Source organism: Arabidopsis thaliana, chromosome 2, assembly GCF_000001735.4.
Source record: "Arabidopsis thaliana chromosome 2, partial sequence".
NCBI lineage: Eukaryota > Viridiplantae > Streptophyta > Magnoliopsida > Brassicales > Brassicaceae > Arabidopsis > Arabidopsis thaliana.
Window position 1 is genome coordinate 2,537,335 of NC_003071.7, and position 25,695 is coordinate 2,563,029.

Below are 25,695 nucleotides of genomic sequence, written 5' to 3' on the forward strand. Positions count from 1 at the left end.
ATTTTTTTAAAGGATATTTTTGTATTTATTTTATTTTTAACACATAAGAAAAGGGTATTTTAGACAAGAAAAGAACTAATTTAACCCCAATATTTTATAAGACATTCTAGTAATTAATCTCACTATTTGGGTTAATCTCGTTTTTTCCCATCTTTTAAAGCCCTTTAAAATCTGTTGAATGGCAACTATAAAAGCTGTCCAAAAGAAAAGCAGTTGTCAAACTTCATCCGCTTGCAGTATTCAACACACCTCTTCAATAGTGTTTCTTTGATCTGCTTGTGTACAAAAATTTTCTTCACATATTTGATGTCCTTATGGTTCAAATTTAGGCTTTGAATGTTGGATCAGATGTTTGGTAATCTAAGGTGTGAGATAGATAAATTGTCTTTATCTTCCCAATCAGCAAAAATAAAATAAAAAGTGGGTTAACTGCATGCAAATTTTATTTTTGTCTTTTAGTAATAAAAGCAGGCCAAAAATAACAGTTCTCTCTAATACCTTAGTGGAACTCGTCCAACACCAGTCCATACTTTTCTAATAAATAAAAACCGAAAATTGAAATACAATTCTCTTTTGTACTTCATGCATTACACTCAATTTACAAAAAATGTATCTATCTTTCTCTCCCTCTTACTTCTTTTGAACGTTGTTTTTTTTCTTTTTTAGAATGAAACTTTTTTTTTAACAAAACTATAAATAAATATGATTTGCAATATCATGGGCAAATCAAAATATTTTTCATTAAGTTAATTTGTTTTTGCTTATTTGTTATCTTCTTCTTCACTCTCATGTGTTTTATTTGGATTTTGTGTTTAATATTTTAAAATTATTTAATAGATTAATATTTTTAGTATATATGATTTATTTATACATACTATAATATATTATAAAATTATATAAAACAAAATTAACAATAAACTAAAATATTTTGAATTATAATAATAACAGTATTACAATATAAAATTATAGTTTATATATATATTTTAGTAAAGTTTATAGAATAGTTTATAACAATAGATAGTTTTTAATTATCTTTTTTATTATTTATTATTTAATAATTTGATCTGCACATATTGAACCGTTTTCACCATTCGATCTGCTTGATCTACATGATCTGCACTTGTCCTACATGATCTGCATATTCTGTATATGTCCTACATGATCTGCAACGCTTGAACTACTTTTACCATTCCAAACTATAATTTCTCTCCAAAACATTATAGTGTGGATTTGACTTGTATACCCCAACCGAAATCCAATTTTTACAGTCAAAACCTGGATTTATTCGACCCACATCCGACCCATCTCTCCCAAACGGATATTTCTCTAGATCTATTCGGTTTTTCTCTTTCAAAACTGAAACTTCAAGTTTCGAAACTGTAAACTTTTTGATTTCTTTTCCAAACGCCTCTCTCTCAATCTTCTCCGTTTTCTTCTCAACATTCTCAACAAGAACCCTAATCTCTCTTCTCAACATTCCGAGTCTCACCCTAACCCTAACTGTACCCATAGAGAATTCTAATGCCGCCTCTAAAGAAGAAAATTAGGTTAAAGAGGAGGAGAGGAGTAGGAACGACGGAGGAGCCGACAACAAAGCCAATCGATGGGGGAACGATGGAGGAGCCGACAACGACAGAGGAGCCATCATCGACGGAGCAAAATCCAAAATTGAGGGAGGAGGAGTTGAAGAACAATCCCGACCATCAGTCCGGTTTTAGAGGCAATGGAAGAAGGGAAGTCTGACAAGAATGAGGAAGAAGAGAGTGAAGAAAATCAAGCTTTCAACTCGGTTCTATATTCACGAAGTGTTGACTACATTAGATAAGTTGCAGCCTGCAATGAGCAAGTCTGAGAGGGCATGGTTTGAGAACCATCTGAGTTTCCAACACATCTTCCACATGCCAAGAGACCCAAACCACCGACTTATGGGTATGTGGATGCTCCTTCTTCGCACGGCGCACATTAAAAGGAAGAAAGAACCGTGGTTCATCGTCAATGGCGTTTCAATCCGATATGGTATATCGGAACACGCATTGATATCGGGCTTCAATTGCAAGAACTATGGATTTATACACTTGGGTATAAAAATCAGGGAAAACTTGGATTTCAAGAAGAAGCATTTCAAGAATATTGTTGTGAAACACGAAGACGTGAGAGAGAAGCTCATAGGAATGGTACCGTTGGGTGAAAGATCAAAAGAAAGGTTGAGGATGATGGTTTTGTATTTCTTAAGCAACATTATCATAGCGCCTATCAAGACCGGGGATAAGGCACCTCAAGTGGATGAATTTTGCCTCAAGGCTGTGAGTGATCTCACATTTTGTAGGAATTTTCAGTGGGGGAGGTATTCTTTCGATTACATGTTAGGAAACATCTCACACCCAGTGAATCATTTTAATGGTTCAGTCACCAACAACGAAAAGTACATATGGCCAGTTCCGGGTTTCTTTCTTTCGATGGAGGTTAGTTACAACTTATATTAATAGGTGATTGTTAGCAATACTGGTAATACTGTGGAATACTATTTGTTATTAAAAATTCTTTTCTTATTCTTTAGCTTCTTGCATTCGAGGCAATCCCACAATTGAGAAAAAAAATTATTGAGGAAATTGCAGGACCAGATCAGGGATGTCCTAGGATGTGCAAGGTGAGGTTCAAGAAGAGAAGGACCAAAAGAAGAATGGTGATCCGAATGAGAAGGATGGTAATCAAGAGAAAGATGGTGATCAAGAGGAGGATAGTGTCCCGAAAGAGAAGGATCAAGAGAAAGATGGTGTCCCAAAAGAGAATGACCCGAAACAGAAGGATGGTGATCCTTCGAAACCCGTGGAAGCAAAATTCACAAAGAGGACCATTCAGAGTACCAAGATTTGAATCTTTTTGTTTTGTTTAGATTTAAATTTTTGGAATGTTATTTTAGGATTTGAATTTGGTTTGTTTTGTTCGGATTTGACTCCCGGTTTGTTATGTTAGGATTTGAATTTGGTTTGTTTTTTTGGATTTGAATTTGGATATGAATTTGAATTTGATATGTTAGGATTTAAATTGGAATTTTATATGTTAGGATTAAAGATAATACTGGGAATAGAAGGGTATACTAGGATTTAACGATAATACTGAGAATACAAGAGAATACTAGAATTAAACGATAATACTGAAAATACAAGGAAATACTAGGATTTAACGATAATACTGGAAATACAAGGAAATAGTTGATAAAGATAATAATGGGAATACAAGGGAATACTCAATAAAAGTCTTACAAAACAAAGGCAGAAATTAAGCTCACACAAACCAATAATTCCTCATTCTCCACAACAAACTCTCCACAAAGTCCCCATCTTTTATTGGATCCTATCCAACTCCGAACGCATTTTTTGGTTAGAGCACTCCAAGCTTTGAATCTTTTTGTGATGGTTATCAACTTGCTCTCTCAACCTATTCACCTCTTCTACCATAGCTTTATCCCAAAGTTTTCGAATGTGTAACCCATCATTCTACAAAACATGAATTCTATATAGAAATCAATTATTCTAAAACAAGATTGATGATATCTATATCTTCAATTTACCTTATAAACGGTGCATTCATAGTATCTTTTTCCTTTGTCACCAACGTTCTCAGAGATTATGTCAATGTGCGCCGTTTTTTAAAAGTTAGTTGTACTCTAGTTTTAGGTTGTACAAAATGTCCACATAGTTTTATTTTTGGTGTTTTCCAGTTTATGCAGTATTACATATCCTTCAAAAATGATTTATTTAGTTGTTCAGTTGAGGGAAGTCTATCAGTATTGAATTCTAAAGGGTTAACGTAATTATATGTAGACAATATATGAAATTGTAAAATTTCAATCCTAAGTTGGAGTTTATATCAAAAGTGAGCTTAAAAGTATAAGGAATATGTAGAATATAGTCTACTAACATGTATTTTGACCAAATATTTTTTTCCTTAATTTAATTCGTTTTAATTCATTTGTAAGAGTTCATTATCTTTACATAGTCTATGTAATATTTGGTGTTAGAAAAAAACATAAATTCGAATAATAATATCCTTCAATAGTTATACTAGTATTACCAGTATTGCATTATTTATTCATTTGTTATACTAGTATTATCAGGATTGCATAATTCTTTCATCAGTTATACTAGTATGACCCTTATGCCAGCGAATTAAAATATAGTATTACTGAAGGAAAGTTTAGTGTTACATAGTTGCACAACGCGAATAAAGTTTACAAATCATAAAATCAAATACTATGGGTGCCAAATAACAACCATTGCAGCGCCTGCCTCGGCCTCCTTTTGTTAGAGTCCTTTGACGTTTTGGATGTCTTTCTCTGGTGGATAGAAACCTAAGCACTTTTGTTCTACCCTTCTTCTTTTTCCGAGGCAGATGTAATACCTTCAATGCTTTGATGTCATCTGGGATATCCCACTGTGATATAACCGGAGCATCACCTTGGCTACACCGTTGTGTAAACGAAACCAGCTAGGGTAGCTAGTCCAGTCTCTCCGGGTCCTTCGATCCCCATGAGGCCTGTTGCATCTCGTCAAGCAAACCTCATGAAAGAATGGAATCTCAAGCAAGGCCAGCTACATCCCACTTGATAGTAGCATGCTTATGGATCGACTTGGATAACTTTCACAATTAAGGGACGAGTTGTGACGATGAAGAGCAGAAAAATTTAGTGATGAACTAATTTCATACCAGAGATGCTTTTTAAGGTCAAAATTGGGGCCTTGATTTCGATTTCCCAATGAGACAAAAAAGAACTAAATCTAGAACATAGAACCTAAACAAATCTCACCAAATAGCAATTAAGGGACTGTAACCGAAAAACAAAAACAAGCAAAAAGCTCGACATCGGGACTTCACTCGGCGGAGAGAGAGAGAGAGAGAGAGAGAGAGAGAGAGAGAGAGAGAGAGAGAGAGAGAGAGTGTGTTATAGGGAAGAGCGTGTAACTCACACACACAAAAAAATTAAGAATATTGCACAAAAGAATATCACCCTTCTTTTTTTTGGGTGTTACTTTCTTAATTATAGGCTGTAATTGGTAATTCTAATGCGATGATACAGGAAATTTGTCAATCAATTTTTTTTGCATAATTGCATTAGATAACGCAAAAAAGCATGATTTTGCATTTTTGCTTAAACTTACTCTAGATATGCTAAATATAAGCAATGTTTAAGGAAAAAAATATAATTGTTTACACGAAAATTGTATCATTAATAATATAAAAACATTTTCACCATTTTGTAATAAATTTTAATAATCTCATATTTTCATGGGAGATTTGCAAAACTGCCCTTATTCTAATAACCTTTTGTAAAAATGCCCTTTCCTGAAGGCCATTTTTAAAACTACCCCTTCTAATATGGCAAATGACTGTCTTACCCTCTGAATGATTAGGTTTCACATTCGTTTCACAAACTTCTTCGTTTTGGCACAAACTTCTTCGTTTTCCTCTCCGATTTTCCTCTCCGATTTCACTCAAAATCGCCGGTGAATTTCCTCTCCGATTTCACTCAAAATCGCCGACGAATTTCCTCTCCGATTTCACTCAAAATCGCCAACGAATTTCCTCTCCGATTTTACTCAAAATCGCCGACGAATTTTCTCTCTGAGAAACCCCAAAATCGCCGACGAATTTCCTCTCCGATAAACCTGTTCTTCGCTGAAGGATTCAGATCATTTCTCTACGACGCAAACAATCCCCAGAGATATCGATAGATCCGACGGTAACCGTTTTTATAATCGATTTTATAGTCGATTTTATAGTCGATTTTATAGTAGATCTGACGCTGTTTCATAACATGTTTTGCAGATGGATTCAGAGAGTGAAATCCTTACATTGCCTGAACAAATCTACAGAGAAGGTGAGGAATCTATTGCACTGGGAACCGTTCAACAATACTCGGATTGGAATTTAGTTAGTAAAGTAGAGGAAGCTTTAGGCGAGTGTTTATTTCAGAAGATTAGAAGTTCGTTTCTTGGTCCTCTAGTTGAATTGGGACCAAAAATGAAGGCTAAGAAGGGAATCAGATTTTCTGGAAAAATCTTTCACTATCTCATGCAGCAGAGAGTGAAAACAAAAGGATCAACTCTTTGGTTTAGAGTTGATTCTCAACCTATCCGTTTCTCCTTGAGAGAGTTCTATCTCACAACAGGTAATAAAGTTTTACAATCGTTTTTAAAGCTTAATTAACTGTCGTAGAATGATTTACAAGGCATTTGCATAACTGTTTGCGTAGTTTACAATCGTTTTTAAAACATAAGTAAGAGTCATAGATAATTTACAAGGGATTTTAAAAGCTTTTAAAAGGGGTTTACTTCATTAACAATCGTTTAAGAAGCATAAGTTAGTGGCAGATAATGATTTACAAGGGATTTTAGAAAGGGTATGCATGGTTTACAACCGTTTTTAGGCATAAGTAACTAGCATAGAATAATTTACAAGGGATTTTAAAAGCTTAAAGAAGTGTTAAACACGTTTACAAGGGATTTTAAAAGCATAAGTAAGTGTCTTAAAACGATTTACAAGGGATTTTAGAAGTGTTTGCATAGTTTACAATCGATTTTAAAACATAAGTAAATGGCATAGAATATTTACAAGGGATTTTAAAACCTTTTCTAAGGGTTAAACATGATTAGCAATCGTTTTTTAAGCATAAGTAAGTTGAATAGAATGATTTACAAGGGATTTTAAAAGCTTTTAGAAGGGTTAAACATGATTTACAATCGTTTTTAAAGCATAAGTAAGTGTCATATAATGATTTACAAGGGATTTTAAAAGTGTCTGCATGGTTTACAATCGTTTTTAAAGCATAAGTAAGTGGCATTGAATGATTTATAAGGGATTTTAAAAGCTTTTAAAAGTGTTAAACATGATTTACAATCGTTTTTAAAGTATTCACTATAAAACCTGTAATAATAGTCTCTACACTGTCTTTTGTTCATACAGGAATTCAATGTGAACCTGTTCATAGGGAACTTCGACGAAAGGGGAAAGATCCTGTAAAAGAACCATACTTTTGGGCTAGTAAAGGATCCTATACTCTTGGTGATCTCGAAGATCGATTGTTTTTAAAACCTAAGGAAGGTGAACCTGCTTTTGAAGATGAAGAAAAGTTGTGTCTTGCTGCAGTAGTGTTGACTGAAGGAATTCTTTTGACACCATATGCAAAAGAGAAGATACCTTTGCCAAGATTGCAGCATGCTTCTGATTTTGAGATGTACATAACCCAACCGTGGGGTAAAGAAGCATTCAGTGTTCTATCAAATTCAATTCTGAGAATGGACGAGAAAACTTGGGCAAAAGAGAAATATGATTTGAGAGGATTTGGACTAGCGCTAACAATATGGGTGTTGAGCGCAGTTCCAGCATTTGGTGCAGCATATGGAGTTAAAGATAAGGAATTCCAATCTGAATATCCATTGATATTGAAGTGGAAAAGCACTACTACTCCAGAGTTTTTCAAGATCGTAAACCTTGTAAATGATGTTTCTGAAGTAAGCTTTTCTCTATTTACAGAATTCTTTAAATGGTTTTTAGATTTGAAGTTCTGCTTTCTCAAGATTTGTAATGTTATTGTATCTTCGCAGATGGAGGTGAATACAATTATTGGAAACCCAGAAGAATTCAAGTCTTTAGTTCCTGATTTCCACACAGACGACACAGAATTCCAACATATTTTGGGACTTGTTAATATGGGCTACAGATTGAAGAAAACTGAATGGAATACAAGATGCGTTGATGTTTGTGCTGCCCTTGAAGAAGTAGGTCAAAACAAAATCAATAACAAAATATCTGATAGCGAGAAGCTTGACAGGATTTTGACAATCCTTGAAGATCTTAACAAGAGAGTCGAGCTGATTGAGAGGATTTTGGACATTAGAATGGAGGAAAAGAATAATCAGAGATCTGAGGAAGATGAAGAAAGAAAACAAGAAGATGAAGGAGTAGAAAGACAACCAGAGGTAATTGTAAATGTTTCTTTAAAAGCTATTTGAAAGGAAAGGTTTTACAATGTATTTTAAAGGTTAAATACGTAGTAAACCTTTACAATGTACTCTTTTTTTTTGCAGGCTGAAGAAGAAGGAGGACTAGAAAGAAAAGCAGAGGTAATTGAAAATCTTTACAAGCTATTTTAAAGGTCTACTAATTATATTAATGATTGACTTATTGTTTTTATTTTGTTGCATAATGACAATGAATCATTTGAAGATTCAATCCGAGAGCCAAACACACAGTATGGGAGCTATCCGGGTGATGATGAAAACACCCAAAGTGATGTTGGTGATGAAGTAGCTGAAGAATCATCAAAAGTACAGTAATTTATATCTTTAAAAGTCTTACAAAAATGATTAGTATCCTTTTTATAATTTTACATTGTGTTATCTTTTCAAGGATAAGTCTCCTACTCCACGATCCACTACACCAAATTTCAATATTTTGTCTGAAGAAAGTCTGGATGTTCAAAAGGATAAGAAGAGAGTTAGCAGAGGAAGAAATGAGGTTAGAATTTAAAAAAATTTGTATTATCTAACCAAGTGTTTATAATATTTTTTTCAAATCTTTAAAAGTTTATCTTTCATGCAACTTCAGAACAAGAGAGTTAAACCAAGTGTTCATGCTGAGGATAATCTTAAAACAAGAAAACAGGTTAGTATTTGCAACAGTACTGTTTTTAAAATTTGTCAATTGTCTTGTTATGATATTTACAAGGGATTTTAAAAGTACTTTTAATTGGTGTTTTACTATTCTAGGTGCCGAGAAAGAGGCAGAAACAAGTTGATAGTGCTGATGTTGATGTTCCAACAAGGAAATAGGTTAGTATCTAATTTATTATGATTTTGAAAATTTTGTTTACAAGGTATTTTAAACATCTGTTTTTTTTTATTCTTTTTGATAGGCACAGAGTAAGAAAAGGAAAATTATTGGCAATGATGGTGATAACGCTGATAATGATGGCGACAATGATGATTTTCAGCCCGCTCCGCAAAGAAAGAGTAAGCGGGGTACGGTTCCTTCCATTCATACCCAAGCACCTTTCACAGCTGAGAAGAAGAAGCATCCAATTTTGCATCCATTTGCGAAAGTTGATGCCACAAGACTTGAGAAATTGGCTGAATGGAAGAAGTCAAGGAAAAACAAGTGAGTTTTGTTAGTAAGATAGTGAGTTTTTTTAATAATGGAAGAAGCATCATTGTTGACTGTTTTGTTGTTGTAGGCCACTATCAATCGCGGGAAATATTGTAGATACAAAGTGGTTTACAACCCTAGAGACGCCAGGGAAAGCAATAACAGCAACGGTATGTCTAAAAATCCTTGTAAAATTGGTAACCCATGAATTACATATAGTTTTTAAAGCATCATTAAGTTATTTACAAAAGGGATTTTAAAAAGGGTTACATGGTTTATAAACAATTTTAAAAGATTAGAAAGTGGTAAAGAATGATTTACAAGGTATTTTAAAAAGGATTTACATGACTTGCAATCGTTTTTAACGGATTAGAAAGTGGTAAGGATTGACTTACAAGGGATTTTAAAAGCTATTAAAAAGGGTTTAATTGATTAACAATTGTTTTAGAAGCAGAACTTAGTGGCATAGAATGATTTACAAGGGATTTTAAAAGCTTTTAAAAGTGGTTAACTTGATTTACAATCGTTAAAAAGCATAAGTATGTGGCGTAGAATGATTTACAAGGTATTTTAAAAAGGGTTTGCATTTTTTACAATCGTTTTTAAAGGGGTTTTCTAATATGATAATTTTTATTTTTGTTGTGTTTAGCATGTTGATGCAGCTTTGGAGTTGATGAAAACGAGGAAGGAAAGCAATCCAGAATTATTCAAAAACAAATCAGTTGTATTTGTTGGATCGTCTTTCTTAAATGTGATTGATGAGTCATACATGGAGTTTTTGGATAACAAAGAGGGATTTCAGTTTCAGTCTGAAGAAATCAGTAAGCTGATAATAGAGGAAGAAACCAAGTGCATATTGGCTCCTTTCTGTATCAAAGGAAAATGCTGGGTTGCCTTGCTCATCCACTTGGAACAGAAGACAGTTTGTATATGGGAATGTGCAGCTTCTTATTTAACAGAAGAAGTCAAGAAAAAATATGTTGCTGCCTACTCTATAGCTATGCCATACATTGTTCGGAACATCCTCAAAAAAGAAGACATGGATGTCTCTCCATTTAGCATCAAAGTCCTGACCACTTTTCCTCAGGTAACTTCTTTAAATATATCATAGTCTTAGAAATGAACATTCCGTAAGTCCTGACTTCTATAACTTCTTTGCTTAAGTAATTCTTTTGGTTTTTGGTTGTAGGCTCCTAGAAATGAAGAGTCTCGTATCTATATGCTGAAGTTTATGGAATGCTACTCAATGTATACCAGCCATTCAAACCTTGAAGGGAACATAATTCAAAACGTTATGAATAAATTGGCTGCTGACATCTTCACCGAATTAGGGTCAGTCACTTTGTAGAAGTAGCAGACTTCTAATCAAAAAGTAGTGGAGTATAAGATAGATTTATCAGCTTTTGTTTCTTATTTCATAAAACTTTGTCATTTGAATATTTTATGAACATCTGTATGGAACAAGATTTATGAAGTTTATTTAGTTCAACTCCTGTTTTACAAAATTACTGTATAATGGTTGTTTGGGTTAACAGGTGCTTTGATTTGAATGGAAAAGGACTTTAAACATGCTTTTAAACAGGGTTTTTAAACGATTTACAAGCTGCTTTATAAGGAATTTAAAAGTGTTGAAAAAGCTGCAGTAGCGGTTATTATGAAAAAAATTTACAATCGTTTTTAAAATGATTTACAACCGTTTTTAAAAGAGATTTACAAACGATTTATAAGCTGTTTTAAAAGCGTTTTAAAAGTGTTGAAAAAGCTGCAGTAACTGTTATTATGAAAAGATTTACCACCGTTTTTAAAATGATTTACAACCGTTTTTAAAAGATAATTTCAACCGTTGAAAAAGTTACAGTAATGTTAAACACTGTATCTGTTACTAATTGGGCCTAGGCCTGTTATTTAGAAAAACAAACTGTTTTAGTTTAAAAAACACTAAAAGCCCAAAAAACACTAAAGCCCAAAAATTCACTATAACCTAAAAACAAATTAAACAGGGATTGGCTGCTGACATCTTCACCGAATTAGGGTCAGTCACTTTGTAGAAGTAGCAGACTTCTAATCAAAAAGTAGTGGAGTACAAGATAGATTTATAAACTTTGTCATTTGAATATTTTATGAACATCTATATGGAACAAGATTTATGAAGTTTATTTAGTTCAACTCCTATTTTACAAAATTACTGTATAATGGTTGTTTGGGTTAACAGGTGCTTTGATTTGAATGGAAAAGGACTTTAAACATGCTTTTAAACAGGGTTTTTAAATGAATTATAAGCTGTTTTAAAAGCGTTTTAAAAGTGTTGAAAAAGCTGCAGTAGCTGCTATTATGAAAAGATTTACAATCGTTTTTAAAATGATTTACAACCGTTTTTAAAAGAGAATATCAACCGTTGAAAAAGTTACAGTAATGTTAAACACTGTATTTGTTACTAATTGGGCCTAGGCCTGTTATTTAGAAAAACAAACTGTTTTAGTAAAAAAAAACACTAAAAGCCCAAAAAACACTAAAGCCCAAAAATTCACTATAACCTAAAAACAAATTAAACAGGGATTGGCTTCTGACATCTTCACCGAATTAGGGTCAGTCACTTTGAAAAGATTTACAACCGATTTTAAAATGATTTACAACCGTTTTTAAAAGAGAATATCAACCGTTGAAAAAGTTACAGTAATGTTAAACACTGTATCTGTTACTAATTGGGCCTAGGCCTGTTATTTAGAAAAACAAACTATTTTAGTAAAAAAACATTAAAAGCCCAAAAAACACTAAAGCCCAAAAATTCACTATAACCCAAAAACAAAAAAAGAAGGGAACCGTGAAAAGACAACAAAAAAGTAACCAAAAAAAAAAAAAAAAAAGAATACAAATTGTCGTCCTCGTCTTCTTCCTTTCAACAATCTGAAGAAAATCTGATTATCCAGCAAAAAGGAAGCAATTGAAGGTAACTAATTTACGAAACTGAAGTTTAACATTTGGGTTTGTTCGATTTTTGCCGAATCTCTTTTTTGTTCTAGCATTTCTAGGTTTTTCGGTTGAAAACGAAACAAGTAAAATAGATTGATATTTGGGAATTTTGAAGGAGTGTTGGAAATTGTTATATAATTTTGATAGATTTATGTTTTAAAGTTTGATATTTGGGTTTCAAAAACCTTCAAAGAAGATTTCAAATGCCGATTAACTTCTCTGTTGTAGCAATTTCAAAGTTTTTTCGTTTTGAAACTTCAACAGTAAATAGATTGATGTTTGGGTTTGTGTTTTAATTTATAGATCCTCACTTAATTTATGGGTTACCAGTTGATTGGATTTGGTTTGGAAAAGGTTTTTTTGTTTCTATTTTCAGCGGCTGTGTTCTTTGAAAAGGATTAAAATTTTGTTTTTGGAATGGTTTCAAAACGGTCTTTAAAAAGGATTATGGAGTAATGACTGTGTTTTACAAGGGTTTTTAAAGTCTTAAAACGACTTGTAATGACTTTGAAAAATGGTTTTACAAGGGTTTTTAAAGTTCTTTAAACGACTTGTAATGACTATGTTTATGTTTCGAAAACTACAAATGCATAATGGATTTACAAAAATGGTTTTTAAAACCATTTCAAAACTGTGTTAATTTAATGACTGTGTTAATGTATTTAATAAGGTTTTGAGAAATATGAGTACAAAGAAACTGTTCTTCCCTAAAAGACTGTTCCAACCAGGCAGCGAAGTAGATAATATTACAAGGGTATCAAAGCATTCATCTTTCAAAATTGTCTCGACTGTCAGGAAAGCTTTAGAGCCGATAGAGTTCAACACATTAATGGACACATTCTTGGGTCCTATAGTGGAATTCGCTGAAATGGACTTAGCATTTTCAAGCCATATCGTTCATCATTTACTCCAGAGAAGAATACTAACCAACAATGACGAATTGTGGTTTGTATTTGCTGATCAACCTATGCGATTCTCCCTGAGAGAGTTTATCATAACAACAGGACTTCCAATGGATGATGCATCAGGAAGCAGTCCAAATGTGAAGAGAAAGAAGAAAGAAAAGTGGTGGATAAAAGATAATCAGACTTTGAAGGGAAAGCAGAAAAAAGATGTGTGGATTAACCTCGAAATGACTTTTTTAGATCTTACATATGTTTTGGAAAAGCGTTCCAAAAAAATGCAGCCAGAGGAGAGACTGAGATTGGCGGGTTCGTTACCAGTGGAGGGCATATTGCTAGCTCGAAATCCGACTACCATGCTGCCAATTGAGAATCTGAAGAGAGCTACTGATTTCGAAAAGTTCTGTAAGTATCCATGGGCGCAGATTGTGTACTCATATTTGGTAACTGAAGTGAAGAGAATCGGTAATGACTATTTGTTAAGGAAACAATATGGTCTATTTGGATTTGTTCAATCAATTCAGATATGGGCATTATCATCGGTTCAGAAGTTGGGAGAAAAGTTTGGCACTAGAGATGAATCATCTAGTGGAAATATTCCATTAATTCTCCAATGGAGATCAACATCGTCTCCAAGTGCAAAAGCTATAACAATGATAGCAGATGGTGACAAGGTACATTTTCTTAGCTGTGGCTTTTTTTTATGTTTTAAACACTGTTTATAAATAAAGAGTATGTTTTACAATAGTTTTTACAATCAAGTTTTAAAGATTTACAAAGGGTTAAAAGCAATTTAAACTATTTACAACGGATTTTAAAAGGTTAATTAAGAATTGTGCATTATTTTTACACAGTTTGGAATTTTGTTTATCTTTGCAGGTTGAAGTGACACCAATAGTTGGTGTTCATACTCATGAATACGACCACTTGGTTTCACAGAAGAATCCTGAAGACAAGGATCTGTTGGATGTTTTTGATCTTGTGATCAAAGGATATAGAATGAGCAAGAAGGATTGGTGTCAGGGATGGATTCAAGTGGAACAAGGACATCAAGGAAGAATTGATCATGTCTTGAAACCTGCAATTGAAATAGTTGTGCATCAAAGCAGAAAAAGGAAATCAATGTCCTTTGGTGAGAAGGTAAAACTGGTATATGAAAATTGTGAGGTTCTTAAGAAGAAAGTTGGAAGGCTGAAGGGCTATTTAGGCATCGAAAGAGTTCCTGCCAGTTATACTAGAGAAGAACAAATAGAAGAGGACGAAAAAAAGGAGCAGGAAGAAGAAAAGCAAGAGGAAGAAGGAAAAGAAGAGGAATTAGAAAAGGTATGTGTTTTTACAAGGGATTTTAAAAGCTTATAAATCGTGTTTTAAAGATTTTTAGCCGTTTTTAAAAGATAGGCAGTGTTAGATATGTATTTACAAGGGATTTTAAAGACTTCTTAATGGGGTTTTAAAAGATTGAAATTCGTTTTTAAAGGATAGGCAGTGTTCGATAAGATTTTACAACGGATTTTAAAAGCTTTTTACAAGTGATTTACATGAGTAACTTGTAGTTATAAAACTTGTAATTTTATATATAGGTTGAATACAGAGGCGACGAAGGGACAGAAAAACAAGAAATCCCCAAACAAGGCGATGAAGAAATGGAAGGGGAAGAAGAAAAGCAAGAGGAAGAAGGAAAAGAAGAGGAAGAAGAAAAAGTATGTGTTTTTACAAGGGATTTTAAAGACATCTTAATGGGGTTTTAAATATTTAAATTCGTTTTAAAGGATAGGCAGTGTTTGATAAGTATTTACAACGGATTTTAAAAGCTTTTTAAAAAGTGATTTACATGAGTAACTTGTAGTTATAAAACTTGTAATTTTATATACAGGTTGAATACAGAGGCGATGAAGGGACAGAAAAACAAGAAATCCCCAAACAAGGCGATGAAGAAATGGAAGGGGAAGAAGAAAAGCAAGAGGAAGAAGGAAAAGAAGAGGAAGAAGAAAAGGTATGTGTTTTTACAAGGGATTTTAAAAGCTTATAAATCGTGTTTTTAAGATTTTTAGCCGTTTTAAAAAGATAGGCAGTGTTAGATATGTATTTACAAGGGATTTTAAAGACTTCTTAATGGGGTTTTAAAAGATTGAAATTCGTTTTTAAAGGATAGGCAGTGTTCGATAAGATTTTACAACGGATTTTAAAAGATTTTTACAAGTGATTTACATGAGTAACTTGTAGTTATAAAACTTGTAATTTTATATATAGGTTGAATACAGAGGCGACGAAGGGACAGAAAAACAAGAAATCCCCAAACAAGGCGATGAAGAAATGGAAGGGGAAGAAGAAAAGCAAGAGGAAGAAGGAAAAGAAGAGGAAGAAGAAAAAGTATGTGTTTTTACAAGGGATTTTAAAGACATCTTAATGGGGTTTTAAATATTTAAATTCGTTTTAAAGGATAAGCAGTGTTTGATAAGTATTTACAACGGATTTTAAAAGCTTTTTAAAAAGTGATTTACATGAGTAACTTGTAGTTATAAAACTTGTAATTTTATATACAGGTTGAATACAGAGGCGATGAAGGGACAGAAAAACAAGAAATCCCCAAACAAGGCGATGAAGAAATGGAAGGGGAAGAAGAAAAGCAAGAGGAAGAAGGAAAAGAAGAGGAAGAAGAAAAGGTATGTGTTTTTACAAGGGATTTTAAAAGCTTATAAATCGTGTTTTTAAGATTTTTAGCCGTTTTAAAAAGATAGGCAGTGTTAGATATGTATTTACAAGGGATTTTAAAGACTTTTTAATGGGGTTTTAAAAGATTGAAATTCGTTTTTAAAGGGTAGGCAGTGTTCGATAAGATTTTACAACGGATTTTAAAAGTTTTTTAAAAGTGATTTACATGACTAATAACTGTGTCCTGGCTTGTATTTGGGAACTTGTAATTATTTATACAGGTTGAATACAGAGATCATCATTCTACTTGCAATGTTGAAGAAACAGAAAAACAAGAGAATCCCAAACAAGGCGATGAAGAAATGGAAAGAGAAGAAGGAAAAGAAGAAAAAGTAGAAGAACATGATGAATATAATGATGCTGCAGATCAAGAAGCGTATATAAATTTGTCAGATGATGAAGATAATGATACTGCACCCAGAGAGAAAGAATCACAAAAAAAAAAAAAGAAGAAACAAATGTCTGCTTTCCTTAACTTTTTAAAAAGACATGATAAAATTGTCAAAAATAAAAATTTTGTTTTGATGTTTTGGTTTACAGGTTTTAAAACAAGAAAACGTAGAAGAACATGATGAACATGATGAGACTGAAGATCAAGAAGCATATGTAATTTTGTCAGATGATGAAGATAATGGGACTGCACCCACAGAGAAAGAATCACAACAAAAAAAGGAAGAAACAACAGAGGTCTGCATTCCTTAATTGTTTACAAAGACATGATAAAATTGTCAAAAAATAAAAATTTGTTTTGATGTTTTGGTTTACAGGTTCCAAAAGAAGAAAACGTAGAAGAACATGATGAACATGATGAGACTGAAGATCAAGAAGCATATGTAATTTTGTCAGATGATGAAGATAATGGGACTGCACCCACAGAGAAAGAATCACAACCTCAAAAAGAAGAAACAATAGAGGTCTGCATTCCTTAATTGTTTAAAAAGACATGATAAAATTGTCAAAAAATAAAAATTTGTTTTGATGTTTTTGTTTACAGGTTCCAAGAGAGACCAAGAAAGATGATAAAGATGTTAATCAAACACCACTCTCTACGCAAGAAGAAGAAATCACCCAGGGACAAAGCAGTCGTAAGTTCTTTTTACATTCACAGATGATTTGCCTTGATAAACAACTTCTAAATATATTTTTTTTTGTTTTTGTATCAGTTCAAACTCCTTTGACGCTGGTCATGTTGAGTCAGGAAGTAATGGAAGAAATTGACCTAAAAGTTAAAAAATGGGCGAAAAAAAATTAATAAGAGATCTACTATCGTCACTTGAAGAAGTAGGTTAAATTACATCATTGTTTTGCTGCAAAAGATTTTAATTCTAATCATTTGGAATTTTTACATTTCAGATTCTTTGGCCCGACAGTAAATGGCAAAAAGTCGAAATTTGGGATATGTGGGACGAGAAGAAATACAAATTAGTATTAAAGAAAGCAACGTTACTCATTCATCCTGACAAACTGCCTCGAGCTCATCCAGAAGTGAAATACCTAGCTGAACAAATCTGCAAGATAATAATGGTTAGTGTTAAACTCTTCTTTTGTATAACGATATATCTTTAAAAACTTGAATATTATTGTTATGCAAAAAATAACTTATAGGTTGAATTTTATTTGCAGGTAGAGAAGGACAGAGCTACTAAGGCAAAAATGGATTTAGTTCTTTAGACTGACTTATTTCAAACATATTTATTTTACTTTTGTTATTTGGAATCTATGATTGTACTTGTATTTTAATTATGACTGTCAAATCTAATCAAAATGCTTTACTATTGTCAACTGTTTATGGTTTTATAAGAATTGTCATGATTTACAAGTGATTTTAAAGGCATAAACAGCTTACATGGTTTGCTATCGGTTTTTAAGGATAATAAAGTGGTAAAGCATGATTTACAAGGGATTTTAAAAGGTTTTAAAAGGGGTTTACTTGATTAACAATCGTTTAAGAAGAATAAGTTAATGTCAGAAAATGATTTATAAGGGATTTTAAAAGCTTGTAAAAGTGTTTAACTTGATTCACAATTGTTAAAAGTATATGTAAGTGGCATAACAAAATATTTACAAGGTATTTTAAAAGGATTTTCAAAGACGTTTTAAACAGGTTTTTACAAAATATGTTAAAAAGGTAAATTATTGGAATTACTATTAAAATTACTTGTAAAGTTTGATAGTAATTTTAGTAAACGACTTACAAGACATTTTAAAAGATTCAAGTTAAAAGCTTGTAAAAGTGTTTAACTTGATTTACAATCGTTTAAAGTATATGTAAGTGGCATAATGAAAGATTTACAAGGTATTTTACAAGAATTTAAACAGACGTTTTAAACAGGATTTTACAAGAGATTTTAAAAGGTAAAATATTGGAATAACCTTCAAAATTACTTGTAAAAGTTTGATAGTAATTTTAACAAACGAGAGTAATGACACGACACAATGAAGAAAATATTAAAAAACCCAACAATATTATTCTTTGGAGATAAACATATATCTAAATTGCAGCAACACAAGTTGATTTGTTGTGACCCGACCGACCACACCTACTGCATTTGTGTAATTTTGGTTTTGGCTGAGACCGTCCATGCTCCCAAACAGAAGGTATCCTCTTTTTCTCCCGTCTGCCACTAGGTACACGAGTAGAAGGTGGGAGACAAATAACTTCACTAATAGTTTCTAGAATCTCCCAATATTCCATATCACCATTTGGGTGAATGCTCTCTGAATATGCTTGACGCCACCTGTAAATTACAGCTATGTAAACTGAGATTAAAACCACATAAACATAGATAAAACCATAAAAAGAGATATTAAAACATTTAAAAACGCCTGTAAAGTTGTGAAGAATAGAGATAAAACCTGTAAGTAGAATGAAACTCATCAACAAACATGTTTTCGTTCAGATTGATATGTTTAGCAGAAGCAATTCCATGTGCGCAAGGAAATTTATCAATATCAAACATACAGCATGTGCAAGTCCTTTTGTCCAGATTAACCAAATGCGTTTTGGTATCTCCTTTTACCTCAAACTCTTCTTGATTAACTTGACAAACCTCAAGCCATCGTGTTGAAGTATCATATGACGCTTTCATTTTCTTCCCTACATTTATAGTAACAGCAGACGGATGTTGACTACTCTCTTCACGTCGCTCATTAAACCATCTTGTCATAATAGATCTGATTGACTCAAATAGGCAAACAATCGGATACTCGCGGTTCTGTTTCAACAAGGCATTAACAGATTCAGCTAGATTAGATGTCATGATGTTGTACCGATTTGAAGGAGAATAAGTTCGAGACCATTTCCTAACATCTACCTCCCAAAGATATTGTGCTAACTTTTTATCACTATTAGTGATTTCCCAGAACAAAGAATCAAATTCTGTCTTCGTGTAAACTCTAGAAGCCGCATAGTAAACTGGAATAAGTGAAGAACCTCTGAAATGGGTTTCCAAGTTTTTTTGCAAATGAAAAGTGCAAAGTCCATGATGAGCAAGTGGATAATTCCCTGAAAGTCCGCTTGCAATAAAAGCAGCTCGGTCAGACACAAAAACTAAATCATTCTCATCAGGGATTATATTCAGCAAACACTTCAAAAACCAGTCCCATGACGCGTCATTTTCAGAGTCAACTATTGCAAAAGCAATAGGATACAAATTAAAATTCCCATCCTGAGCTGAGGCACCAAGCAAAGTCCCTTTAAACTTTGATGTCAGATGGGCACCATCAATAGATATGACTTTTCTCATCAACTTATAACCTCTAATTGATGCACCAAAAGCCAGAAACCCATACTTAAACTTATTAGCAGAATCTTTTTTGAAAAAAGTGATAGAACCTGGATTCGTCACTTGTACCCTGTGGAACCACCTCGGTAAAACCTCAAAACTATCATCAGGTAAACCCCTCGCAAGTTCTGCTGCATGTTCTTGAACTCTCCAAGCCTTCGAATAATTGATTCCAACTCCATGATCTTTTCTAAATATTTCTATCAGCTGTTTAGGTCTGAGAGGAAGCTTTCCTCCTTCAAAATGGTTACTTATCAATCTTCCTAATGTCCTTGCAGATGCTTGACGATGACTAACATTCCTTAATGAAGAGTCACAACTGTGATGACTAACATACTTCCGAATAACATAACTCTCAGATCCACCAGCCCTAGTTGCACGTAGTCTCCAACTACAGTTTTCATCAATACAATGAAGAACATACCTCGTGAGATCTGATTTCACTGTATGAAACTTAAAGTTGTGCTTCACTGCAAACATCCGCAACGTGAATACCATTTCATCTTTGTCTTTGAAAATTTTTCCAATAAACAAAGAATCAGCATCACTTAGACCAGTTGAAAACGCGGAACTAGAATACCGTTGATCAAGAATACTAGATGTTTCAGATACACACGCCTCAATAATCCTAGAGGTTAACCTCGGCTGCCAAAATAAAAAGCTTACCTCAAACATCAATCTATCTTAAATAATGATTTTACAAGGATTTTTAAAAGGGGTTTAAAAACGTTAATAATGATTTTACAAGATTTTTTAAAAGGATTATTACCTGAGTAGTAGATGCAGAATGAGAAGCAAAAGGATTTGAAGTCGTCTCAGCCTGTAGTAAACTCAATCACTGACTTAATAATGATTTTACAAGGATTTTTAAAAGGGGTTTAAAAACGTTAATAATGATTTTACAAGGATTTTTAAAAGGGGTTTAAAAACGTTAATAATGATTTTACAAGGATTTTTAAAACGATTAGTACCTGAGCATTAGGGACAGAATGAGAAACAAAAGGATTTGAAGTAGTCTCAGCCTGTAATAAGCACAATCACTGACTTAATAATGATTTTAAAAGGATTTTTAAAATTATAACACAAGAAGGTTATTGAAAAACCTGCTCAACTATCACAGAAATTTGCTCTACAGTCAAACATAATTGAAGCAATCCTCCACTCTGTGAGAATTTGTGCATAAAAGTTGCAAGCTGTCTATCGTTCCTAATATAAAGAGGATGAGATTGTATGGTTGTAGACGTGGAGACTAACTTGTAACTAAGCTTCAAAGAATTGGTTGAACTATCTATTTGAAAATCCTCTACAAGAATATCAACCAACGCGTGATAGGTAATGTGCTCATCAATGAGCACTAAAGAAGCTCCCAATTCAATGTCTAATTCAAATTCCCAAGTCATATTGTTTGTCAACTTCCACAAGCCACAAACAGAATACAATTCTAGCATTATAACCTGATAAGATAAATAACAACAAAATCAACACCCACAAAAACATTTTCACTACAGAGAGAAGCAAGGTTTACAAATCGTTTTATAGAGTAAGTAAGTAGCATAGAATAATTTACAAGGGATTTTAAAAGCTTTGAAAAGTGGTTAACATGGTTTACAAATCGTTTTAAAGAGTAAGTAAGTAGCATAGAATAATTTACAAGGGATTTTAAAAGCTTTGAAAAGTGGTTAACATGGTTTACAAATCGTTTTAAAGCGTAAGTAAGTAGCATAGAATAATTTACAAGGGATTTTAAAAGCTTTGAAAAGTGGTTAACATGGTTTACAAATCGTTTTAAAGCGTAAGTAAGTAGCATAGAATAATTTACAAAGGATTTTAAAAGCTTTGAAAAGTGGTTAACATGGTTTACAAATCGTTTTAAAGCGTAAGTGGCATAGATCTATCACGAAAGCATATGCAAAAGAGGTAAACACTAAATCAGAACCAAAATCTATTACGAAATAGTATAAGGAATTCACATAAGCAAATCTATCACGAAACAGTATAACAAATTCAAAAGGATTTTAGAACAGTATAACGAATGTACAAGGATTTTAGAAACAAATTCAATCATCAAATCTCAAACAAAATTCAAATTCGAAGCTGAAGCAAATGTCAAACTGTCGATTGAATCAGGATTCAAATAACGAATTCACATAATCAACAACAAAAATCGAATAAACCAATTCGAAAATGAAGATTTAAGCTAACATTATAAAATCAAACCTGGGAAACGCAAGAGATTCGACGGCGACACACAGCTCTACTTACGACAGCGAAGATGGGTTTTCACGGCGAGTGAACTCACTATTTCCGACGGCATGGGATTCAACGGCATTCACAATTTCCGATGGAGGAAGAAGAGAGAGTGTGAAGAAATGAATTAGGTATGTGGGTAGCTCATTAAGGGTAATTTGGAGCGAAAAGTATTAGAAAGGGTAGAAATGAAAATAGGAAAAAAAAAGGGTAAAGTTGCAAAAGGGCATTGAGAAAAGGGCATTAGAGTGAATTATTCTATTTTTATTATCAGATATTACTTAAAATATATTAAACTTTATCAAAAATATTATTTTGTTTATTAAGTATAAATATACATCTATATTTATAAATCTATTATTAGTATAATATTTTATTTTCTCATTCAGTTAAATGTATCCAATCAACATATTTTAAAAATATTTTCATTCTGTGAATTTTTATTTGCAAGTTTTCATTCTACGAATATGTTGAGATTTCTTGTGTCCAATAATCTCAGTTTTAAGACCCATGAGAAGATGGTATTGGTTTGGAGTTAGATCAAGAATTTGAAAGCAAGTAGACAATGCAAGATTTAGTTGATAGAACTACACATCTTAGTTGTTATTGGTATGGTGTTAAAAAAAAATTGTTTGAATATGTGATAAAAAAAGTTAAGAATCATTAAAAGAGTGTAAATGATACTTATGAATTGCAAAGTTTAAGAATTCTTCAATTCATTTTTCGGTTCGAGTTAGAGAGCTGGTTTCGGAACAATGGTGGTCATTAAGATTGAAGTCCAAATTAGTGTATTTGTGTCTCTATTTTTTTTTTTTAATCGTTTTGTATAATTTAGTAAAACTGATAATCATAATAGTACAACTATGACCAATTTAACAAATTTTTATACATAATTAAAAAAAATAACAATTTATAAATTTAATCATAATTAGATTTACACTTAATAAGTTCAACAATTTTTTTAAATCATAAGTAGATTTACACTTAATAAGTTTAACCAGTTAAACAAATCTTCTTAAATAACATTAGTTTACAAAACAATTTAGATAATCTTCACTAAATTCATTTTGTACAACAAAGATCTTATACTTTTATGATAATTTTTTTTATTGTTTATCCAGATTACATTGCAAAACACACAAAATAATGTTTAAACACATATTTTTGAATGAGAACATGGAGAATGTACCTCAAACAACTAAAATCATGAGTACAACTAAATTGTTTAGTTTAAATCCAAGTATAATTTATTATACACGAAAATCTCAAAATGTACAACTGTGTATACGAGAGTATAATTTGGAAACTAGGAACAACTGTGTTCAGTTTGTGCTGTCACCTGTCACTTGTACTTGTTTTGCAGCTCCACATTGATGCGGACATCCATATCAAACCAAACCGGGAGCATACCAAACCAGCCGGTACATCTATCAAACATATTAAAAAAGAGCATTTTGGAGGATTCTTGCCCAATTGGATCGGAGTCTCAATCAAGCACAAGGCGTAGGGTTAATTATTCACCTACAAATTAACCCTATAAAGACTAATGATAATTCAAGAAGGGTCAAAGACCAGCGAGTCGAGTCACCATATTGTGGGGATATGACCGTTGCACTATTTTTCCCTTACCTAGGATGTGTCCCAATGAGTTTACCTAAAAAGGTTTTTAACGAGGCAACATCAAGTCATCAAGGAATCATTTACCAAGAAAATGATTCGAAGATATCACGAGTACATATATCTGATGTACTTGCTAACAGACTGGCTGAACTACCCGCTGAACTACCTTCTCAAGTACCGCACAAAATGAAGCCAAACAAGGAAATCTTCCTTATTCTACACTTGGACGCACCTCAAAGCTACATATGGAAAGCAGTAGAACATCTACACCACATAAGACATGTACCACACGAACTTTGGTACATCTTCCCACACAAGAACCCGCAGAGTTACTACTTGCCATATATGGAGCCGAACAAGATCGATTTCCAACAACTCTTTCCTCTTTTGTTTATGCGCTTATGTGAGAATCTTGAGACATTCCAGAACCTTCCAATACGTCACAACTTCCTCCCCAAGTTGACAAGATACAAGGCACACCTCATTTCCCTTATTTGGACATATTCTACAATTAATGTCCAATATTTTCTTTAATGTTTTGGTTCTTTTTTTGAAGTCTTAGAACGTTGTACTCAGCTCTATATAAGCTGATTTCTCATTCATTGTAAAGCACCATTGATCATTTTAAAAGTAAAAGAAACGTTTTTTACTTGTCAAAGTTTGAGCCATTGTCATTTATTCTGTAGTTCTTTGTGAGTGAGTCACTAAGTACTTCAGGAATTTGCGGATTAAGTTTGTTGAGTGATACAACATCCTTCATTCGTTCATTGATCGAGTGAGTCGATTAATCCACTGATTGAACGAGTCAATCACCCTTCTATCCGTCATTTCTCCTTGAATTGATCCCACACGAGAGAAGCGATCGCCAACGTGTCAGATCACCACCTTCATCACTCCTCCCCTCCCCCCCATTCCGCGTGGCAAGCTTGGAACTCTTGATCATCAAGTGATCTAAAGTCGGGTTAACTCCAATTCTTGCATCACACATGTATTTTATGACTGTAATGCCCCCAGAACTCGGCAAGTCCGATACGGCGTAGAGATGCCACAATGGAAATGAGATCCCATTGAGTAGCCAAGGTTCAAGAACACCTCCCGACCCTTAGCCCACTCGAGATTATCCATTTCCCCACTTGGGATCCATTTAGGCTTGCCAACCCTCACTTCACCCAAATGTTGTGTCGACTCGGACTAAGTCTTATCAGATTAAAACCTGTAAAGTGTAAAATAAATACCGATTTAATTATTTAAGAGTGATGAAAATACAAGGGAAAATTACAAGATAAACATCGTTTTTATGGCCAAGGCATGAGGCCCAAAAGTACACGATACTAAAATACATACTTTGAGTTTTACAAAAGGACACTGAAAAACTACTTCGGGTTTCCTAGCGTTCACCACTCCCTCTAAACCACTCTAAGGTTACCTGCAAAACAAGTATAATCATGAATAATCTAGCATTACTCAATGAGTTCGGATTCCCCAAGGAAACGTTAGTCTAACCCCACCCATAATCCTCACATGCATAACATAAACAATCAGAATAAACGCAGAGAAGGTAGTAAACAACAAATAAAACAATCAAGAAATAAAACTTTTTCTTAAAGTTTTATTAGGGTCCGATACACTGCCTTCCTCGACACACCGTGAACACCCGAGTTATAACCACAAAGGCATATAACTAGAACATCACCTTGGTTACACCGTCGTGTAAACGACACCGGCCAGGGTAGCTAGCCCAGTCTCTCCTGGTCCTTCGATCCCCATGAGGCCTGTTGCATCTCGTCAAGCAATCATCACAAAAGAACGGAATCTCACGCAAGGCCAGCTACATCCCACTTGACCGTAGCATGCTTATGGATCGACTTGGATAACTTTCACAAGCTCCACACGCTACGATCCTCAATCAACACTATGAAAGATATGGTTCGTTCTCAACACATTTTATCATAGTGTTCTCAAACTTGGCAATCGAATACTAGAGAGTGGTGTCTAAGACAACGCAACCATCCCTCTTAAGCGAATGGTGCTTCTTGTAGTACAACCACTCCTTTAGGGCAAACGGAGCTTTGATCGCAACCACTCCTAGCTAATCTGAAAGGCCCCGATCCGGACTGCCTAAAGTCCGGACGAGTTCTCTCGACCCAAGCCAGTAAGTGACTCGGCCCTAACCGTTTATGAGGTTCTTTCCTAGTCTAATCCGTTCCATATGATTCCGTGATTCAATATATGAGACGAATAGAGTAAACAAACAATCGGATACTTTATTGATTAAGCAAAGGATTCGATACAACCTATGAGTTTGCATATAAGCT

The 25,695-nt window shown here is 33.5% G+C and overlaps 1 protein-coding gene and 3 pseudogenes across 4 annotated transcripts; 3 read left to right on the forward strand and 1 right to left on the reverse strand.

The window, feature by feature from the left end:
• The first annotated feature begins 1,408 nt into the window (after positions 1-1,408).
• On the forward strand, positions 1,409-3,031 carry AT2G06420 (En/Spm-like transposon, putative (DUF1985)). Its single transcript, NM_126641.3, has 2 exons — positions 1,409-2,462; positions 2,616-3,031. The coding sequence occupies exons 1-2, from the start codon at positions 1,749-1,751 to the stop codon at positions 2,649-2,651; spliced, it is 750 nt and encodes a 249-aa protein (NP_178683.2). The 5' UTR covers positions 1,409-1,748; the 3' UTR covers positions 2,652-3,031.
• Positions 3,032-5,826: 2,795 nt separating this feature from the next.
• Positions 5,827-10,492, forward strand: AT2G06430 (annotated as a pseudogene; the record flags this gene model as incomplete). Its single annotated transcript has 1 exon — positions 5,827-10,492.
• A 2,298-nt stretch (positions 10,493-12,790) lies between these two features.
• Positions 12,791-17,396, forward strand: AT2G06440 (annotated as a pseudogene; the record flags this gene model as incomplete). Its single annotated transcript has 1 exon — positions 12,791-17,396.
• An 823-nt stretch (positions 17,397-18,219) lies between these two features.
• On the reverse strand, positions 18,220-20,188 carry AT2G06450 (annotated as a pseudogene; the record flags this gene model as incomplete). Its single annotated transcript has 1 exon — positions 18,220-20,188.
• Positions 20,189-25,695: the final 5,507 nt, after the last annotated feature.

Coding starts and splice junctions, on each gene's coding strand:
- AT2G06420 (NM_126641.3), top strand. CDS start 1,749: ATGAGGAAGAAGAGAGTGAAGAAAATCAAGCTTTCAACTCGGTTCTAT. Junction 2,463..2,615: donor GTTTCTTTCTTTCGATGGAG/GTTAGTTACAAC, acceptor AGGAAATTGCAG/GACCAGATCAGGGATGTCCT.